The sequence below is a fragment of the Suricata suricatta genome, chromosome 14 (genome assembly GCF_006229205.1).
Source record: "Suricata suricatta isolate VVHF042 chromosome 14, meerkat_22Aug2017_6uvM2_HiC, whole genome shotgun sequence".
Taxonomy (NCBI): domain Eukaryota; kingdom Metazoa; phylum Chordata; class Mammalia; order Carnivora; family Herpestidae; genus Suricata; species Suricata suricatta.
In genome coordinates, this window is record NC_043713.1 from 87,999,508 (window position 1) to 88,006,624 (window position 7,117).

General features: G+C 53.6%; 1 protein-coding gene across 3 annotated transcripts in view; it reads right to left on the reverse strand.

The window, feature by feature from the left end:
- Nucleotides 1-7,117, reverse strand: part of STX2 (syntaxin 2) — a 26,322-nt gene that overhangs the window by 12,462 nt on the left and 6,743 nt on the right. For all 3 annotated transcript variants that reach the window (XM_029922001.1, XM_029922003.1, XM_029922002.1), the window contains exons 4-5: nt 1,845-1,919; nt 259-332 (exon numbers count right to left, since the gene is read on the reverse strand). In XM_029922001.1, coding sequence (XP_029777861.1) covers nt 259-332; nt 1,845-1,919 — 149 coding nt within the window. The remainder of the gene's footprint in view (nt 1-258; nt 333-1,844; nt 1,920-7,117) is intronic.

Sequence of the window (7,117 nt, forward strand, 5' to 3'; positions counted from 1 at the left end):
TGGACCCCTCAACCCCCGCCCCGCGGACCCCCCCCACCGCCCCTGGACCCCTCATCCCCCTGCCCCACAGGGTTTGGGAAATGCGGACAACGTGGGCCTGCAGAGCGGAACCCACTGGCGGACTGAATACATCTTCTCTTCACAAGGAGGAGGTCACCTAAAGCCACCACGTCCCTTTCCGCAGAGACGTGAAGACGAACTAGTCTGGATCTGAAAGGGAGTCAAGGGGCCTGCGCGTCACGAGGCCGCCGACCAGACCTGGGTTCGCCGGATCCGGAGGTCCACGGAGGTCCGCTCCGCACGCTCATCCTGACCAAAGCTCTGCTCAATAGCTGGAAGTGAACAGGAACAGGGTCACCTTTTAAGCCAGAAAATGGAAGTTTCTCAAGCCAAGCCTCAAACTGCTTTTCTTATCTTTTCAATTCCTCATAAACACACACATCTTGGCAATAATCATCCATTATCGATAATATCACAAAATAAAACCAGGTGTGCTATCTTAATGTTTAAGAGAAAACAGGCCGCCTGGGGGCTCAGTCAGTCAAGCGGCCGACTTCCGCTCAGGTCGTGATCTCGCGGTTCGTGGGTTCCAGCCCCGCGTCGGGCTCTGTGCTGACAGCTCGGAGCCTGGAGCTGCTTCCGATTCTGTGTCTCCCTCTCTCTCTGCCCCTCCCCCGCTCACACTCTGTGTCTCAAAAATTAAAACATTAAAAAAATAAATAAAAAATTTTAAATTAATAAATTAGTAAAGAAAGAAAAGAAAAGAAAAACAAACAGACAAAGCACTTGACGCTGATCGAGTTTGGAGAAGCTGAGTATCAACTGACAGGAAACAGAGGCGTTAAAAGCCGGAAGCGTAGCAAATTCTGATGGACAAGAGTCCTGGTCTCTCCAACAAAAAGAAAAATTCCAGGGAAAGATGGAAGGAGAACGCGAGTTTTTTAAGACTCCAAGTGACCCGTCACCAATCACAGAGTGACTGCTTACTTGGAATCCAATTCAAACACACTGTAAAAAGGAATTCAAAGATCACTGGAGAAGCATCACCTCTGGTGGGTATTTCACGAAGAATAACCGTAATGATTTGACCACAGCACTGTGCTTGGACTTTGGGGTGAAAATCCTTCCATTTTCGAATACGCTGAAATTCACCCGGATGAGGCCACTGTCCGGACTGGCTTCAGGCCGCCTGGCAGGTGGGGGCCCCGAGCCCCCGGGGGGCGCACAGTTGAAGACGGGAATGGCGGGCGGCCGCCTCCCGCCCGCACCTGTCTGAAGCGGCCCCCAACAAGCTCTTTCCCCACCTGCAGGGACTTCCTGGATTTGTAACAACTAAATACCGCGTCTTTCCAGCAGCCCCGCCCCCACCCCAAACCTCCTCCTGGAGCGGAACTCCCAGCACCACAGAGGCTGACCTCCAGGCACTTGGTGTCCAACAGAACCTAAAAGTAAAGGATTTAAGAAAAGCCAGCGATTCGTAAGAAAGACGATTCCTTCTCAAATGTCTGCAATTTGGCCGAACTGTCACAAAGGCCTCCTCTGTGGGAGATTACCGTTCTCTCAGCAGCTGCGCAACCTTGCTGAAGGTTCGCGCTCTGTCCTCAGTCTGCGGATTAACAACCGTCAGCTTTGCCGCCTCTCCTCCGTCCTTACAGCTGGTCGGTTAAGAATTCTAGAATAATGAAGAACTTAAAGACTTGCTATTCCAAATAACACACGGTGACTTACAGTGCTCACAATTTGCACTTTCAGAAAAATGTCAAGGAGTGAAAACTGATAAAGGAAATAGAGAGGCCCCCCACGCGGCTATCAGTGGTGAAACACAGACAAAGCCTTGAACTCACACTTCAACTTGGCTCGGATTCTGTTCGCGGTTTTCTTGATTTCCTTGTTCAGATCTTCAAGCTCTTCTTTTATTTCTAAAAAAAAAAAGAAAAGACATCTGAGCTATAATATCCAATACCAATAACGTCCAATAAGCTTGTAACTGGAACAACATTCTTGGTAAATATTCAAGTGTTTTTGTTTCTCAAGAAAAAGCACTGATCTCGCCAGTGGTTCTGAGGCCAAGGGGCCTCGGGGCAGGCGGGAGCGTGGTAGGAATGCCCTTCCGGGCAGCCCCGGGACTCCGCCACCGGCGGCGGGGGGCCCAGCAAGCCCCCGGGTGGCTGTGACGTGCACCTATGCTGGAGAAGACCTGGTGTGCAGCGGCTAACTGGTGAAATAGTTCCCTGGGTCTGTCGCCAACACCTACACCTGAGAAAATTAACCACATTCTGGAAAGAACTGTCCCGTGCGCCCGGTCTCTCTTGTGCTCTCCTCCACCAGAGCAGAGCGGGCCCCTCAGAGGGGTGCGGGTACCGCACCAGGTCCTGGCGGGCAGAGTGGGGGCCCGGGTCTCCAGGGCAGTCACGAGGGGCAGGATGGCTGCGGAGTGTGGCCCCGCTGGGGATGGGGACAGCTCTGAGCCACAGGCCGGGCGCAGGAGCCGCCGTGAGGGAGGACGGAGCTGGCGGAGCGGAGCCCCACGCCCCACTGGTGCTCCGGGGAGCACGCCCCTCGCTGGATGAGAAAGCCCCAAGGCTGTCCTCGGTCGGGGGGGACCCGAGCTCTCTGCTCACATAGGCAGGAGGGGCTCAGGCACTGGCAAGAGACGAGAGAGGGGCACAATGAGTCACAGAAGTAGCCTCGAGGCTGAACTTGGCAAAGGTGCCATTTCCAGCCACGAGAAACAGGCGCAGCGCTGTGGACGCTCCCGCTGGGAACCGTGAGGATGGCTGGATGAAACGTGTGTTTATTCTGCTCAAAGACATCATAAAGCTAAACAGGCAGGGAAGAAATCCAGGAGGACACCCAGGGAGGGGGCGGCAGCGGGAGCACTGGAAGCTGCTGGCCGCAGTGGAGGGGCCCTGGCCGACCAGATCCAGGACTGCAGCGGCCCCCACCCCCACCCCGCCACCTGTCAGCAACGTTTAAAAATCATCTTTTAAAAAAGAAAATACTGGGGTGCTTGGGTGGCTCAGTCGGTTGAGCGTCCGACTTGGTTTCAGTTCAGGTCATGACCCCTCATCTTCCTTGTGGGTTTGAGCCCGGGTCAGGCTCCGCGCTGAGAGCATGTAGCCTGCTTGGGATTCTGTCTCTCCCTCTCTCTTTGCCCCTCCCGCACTTGCTTTGTCCCTGTTTCTCTTGGAATAAGTAAATAAACTTGTATTTATTTATTTTTAAAGATGAAGAATGGCAAAGGAAATCTTTTTAATTTTTTTAATGTTTACTTTAGAGAGAGGGCGATGGGGACACAGAGCATGAGCAGGGGAGGAACAGAGAGAGGGAGACACAGAATGTGAAGCAGGCTCCAGGCTCCGAGCTGTCAGCACAGAGCCCGACACGGGGCTCGAACTCATGAACTGTGAGATCATGACCTGAGCTGAAGTGGGACATCTAACTGACTGAGCCATCCAGGTGCCCCAGTAAATAAGCTTTAAAAAAAAAAAAAAAGGAAAAGAAAATGGTATCGTAGGACCGGAATTACTGCCCTGGCAGCTTTTACGTACACAGCCCAGACTCCGTAGAAAATAACCAGGCGAATGCAGAACACAACGGGCAAGGTGTGCAGACCCCAGGGGACCCAGGGGGCCTGTCGGCGGGTTATCAGCCACAGACACTGATGTCATTATGCTCAAAGGGGTGACACACAAGACTAAGAATTTTCGCAGAAAACTGGATGGGACAGAAAGGAAGCAGGTGAAACTGAAGGACTGAAAATACCCAGAAATAACTCACCCGGGAAGAGAGGCCCACGGAGGATGCAGAGACACAACCTCCAAGTAAAACGAGGAGACCGCGTCTCTGAGAAGTAGAGGAGGGAGGGCAGGAGACACTGAGGGGCAGCGAAAAGGCCTAAGGACACAGACTCCACGTCTCCGAAGAGAGAGGAGAGCAAACAGACGGGGCAGAGACGGCCCCGAAGACGGCGGCTAGGGCGGCTGGAGGCGCGGACCCAGAGATCCGAGCGGCCCTGGGAAAAGCAAACCACATCCAGAAACGTCAGCACGAAAACTGCTAGACCAAAGACCAAAAACCAAGCTACAGTCTGACAGGTGACTTAAAAAGGGGGGGGCCTCCACTGGAAAGAAAACTTCAGAATCCTCGAGATGGTCAAAGAAAATGACTTCCCAACAGACTCCTACACTCAGTGAAAACAACCTTCGAGAACAAGATCACAGATGCAAAGTTTCAGACAACTGCATATTCCCTACTAAAAGCAAGAATAGTATTTTGATTTTTTTTAATTTGAGAGAGAATGTTCGCAGAAGCAGGGAAGAGGGGCAGAGGCGAGGGGGGCGGGGGAGGGAGACTCCCAAGCAGGCTCCACGCTCAGTGCAGAGCCTGACCCGGGGCTCAGTCCCACAACCCTGGGATCATGACCTGAGCCAAAACCAAAAGTCGGACACATACCACACTGAGCCCCTCAGGCGCCCCAACAGCGTCCTTTAGAAAGAAAGGGTCTCAGATGGAAGGCGTGAGGCCCAAGGACAAAGAAGGAGCGGTGGTCTGGGTGTGTCCAGACGTATGTTAAGTGTAGGAAACAATGTAAGACACAAGTATTTATATTACTTGTATCTATTACACACACACACACACACACACACACACACACACACACATGGCAATGCATGCATATAGGGAAGCATGGGGTTACAGTTTCCTGAGGTCCATGTACTATCCGGAAGTAGCAAAAGTAGAGATTTATATTAGATCTTACACCATGAATATACACTATACAGGCGCCTGGGGGGCTCAGTCGGTTAAGCGTCCGACTAGATTCAGCTCAGGTCTGGATCTCGAGGGTCAAGAGACTGGGCCCCGCATCGGGCTCTGCGCTGACGGTGTGCGGCCTGCTTGGATTCTCCGTCTCCCTCTCTCTCTGTCCCTCCCTTGCTCAAACACACTCTGTCTCTCAAAACAAGTAAATAAACATCAAAAAAAAATACTATAATCTGGGGGACGACCACAAACCAAGAGGAGGTAGCTCATATAAACAAGCGAATGATGGAGGGGATAAAATTCTTAAAATATGATCCAAAAGAAAGCATGAGAAGAGAGGAAAAGTAACACAGAACAAGAAGGTCTGCCTCAATATAACATCAATAACTAACAGAGTAAAAGCATTTAGAGATAAAAAAAAAAATCAAACTGGAAGAAAGACAAAAACCGACCAGGCTTTACGCATAAGAGACCAGAGAATCCTCTCAGACGCGAGGACGCGGGAGGAGCCCGGGAAAGCGGCGTGGACGCGCCCCGCACGCACACCAGGCGGCCGGGAGCGCTGAGTCTGTCGCGGGGACGCGGGGACGCGGGGACGCGGGACGCTTCCCCCAGGAACGGCCGACGCACCGTGACGCCTCGCGCTCTGAGGGCGCTCGCGCCCGTTTCTCCGCGTGTGCACCCGGGCCGCGCCCTGGAAGGAGGGGACAGAGGGCTTGAGGTGGGAACCAGGGACGACGCGTCGGGTCACAGTATCTTATCAACGTTAACTTGTCCGGGTTGGATGATCACGTGCTGGCGCACAGAGCGCGTCCTGCGGAGACCGATGCCGAGTGGCCGCTCCGAAGCGAGCCGGCAGCAAGGACGCCAGCACACACACCACACACGTGACCGCAGGCACACACAGCACACGCGTGCACACGCACAAGGAGAGAGCGATGCGGCAAAATGTGGACAACCGGTGAGTCGAGGTGCAGGGAACAGGGGTTGTCACTGTATTGTCATGGCAACCTTCCCTTGGATTTGAAGACTTTCACCCTAAAAACTGGACAAGCACGTTAGCGGCAGGCCTACCAACAGGGCGCCACCTGGTGGCCGCCGAGCGCAGGCACCGCTCGGCCTAGAGGCGGGGGGGGGGGGGCTGGACCGCTCGGGACCCCCGTCCGTGTTCCCGGTGTTGCACCCCACCCAGGACAGCCGGCAGGGAGGGCCGGCGGCCCCTGCCATCTGCAGCACCCTGGGCCCCTCACCGCAGGGCCCAGTCGTGCAGGAGAAGGGTGACTACTTCTGTTCAAAGTCCAACTAAGAATGCACGGGACACCGCTTACCCACGTGGGTTCACACTGTCATGAAACATACAAAGAACAAAGCAGTAGTTTTACTCGGGACCTAAAAGGGACTCCTGTGAAGCACTAAGTTCCACATTTACTCAGTCGTTTTGTCTGCTATTTCTTGGCAGCAAAAGTTCTGTTTTGTGTGTGTTTTTTTACCTTTATTTATTTTTGAGAGACAGAAACAGAGCATGAGCGGGAGGGGCAGAGAGAGAGGGAAACGCAGAATCTGAAGCAGCTCCAGGCTCCCAGCTGTCAGCACAGAGCCCGATGCAGGGCTTGAACTCAGGAACCGTGAGATCATGACCTGAGCTGAAGTCAGATGCTCAACCAACTGACCCACTCAGGCGCCCCTGGCAAAAGTGTTTTAGTGGTGAATTACTCAAAAGAAAAAACTGCATTAATATTTATTCAAATATAGTTTTCCCAAAAATTAAGTAAGAAGTTAATAGGTGTCACATAAAAATTCCTGTGAGCCTCCACCGGTCAGAGAGGCTGAAATGAACAGATCCAGAGACTACGGGTGCTGGCGAGGGTGTGGAGAGACGGGCCCCCTCCTGCACTGCGGGTGGGAATGCAAACTGGTGCAGCCGCTCTGGAAAGCAGTGTGGAGGCTCCTCAAAAATGTAAAATAGAACTCCCCTGTGACCCAGCACTAGCCCTGCTGGGGATCCACCCCAGGGACACAGGAGGGCTGACGCACAGGGCACATGTACCCCAATGTTCACAGCAGCGCTGTCAAGAGCCAAATCATGGGAAAAGCCCAGCTGCCCGTCACGTGACGGCCGGCTAAAGAAGAGGTGGCGAGTAAGGACAGTGGAGAGCGGCTCGGCGCGGAGAGAGGACGAGGCCTGCCGTGTGCAGCAGCGTGGCTGGCACCGGAGGGCGTTACGCTGAGTGAAACAAGTCAGCCAGAGAAAATATCAGATGTTTTCACTCGTGTGGAACCTGAGACACTGAACAGAAGACCAGGGGGGAGGGGGAGGGGGAGGAAAAAAGATACAAACAGAGAGGGAGGAAGG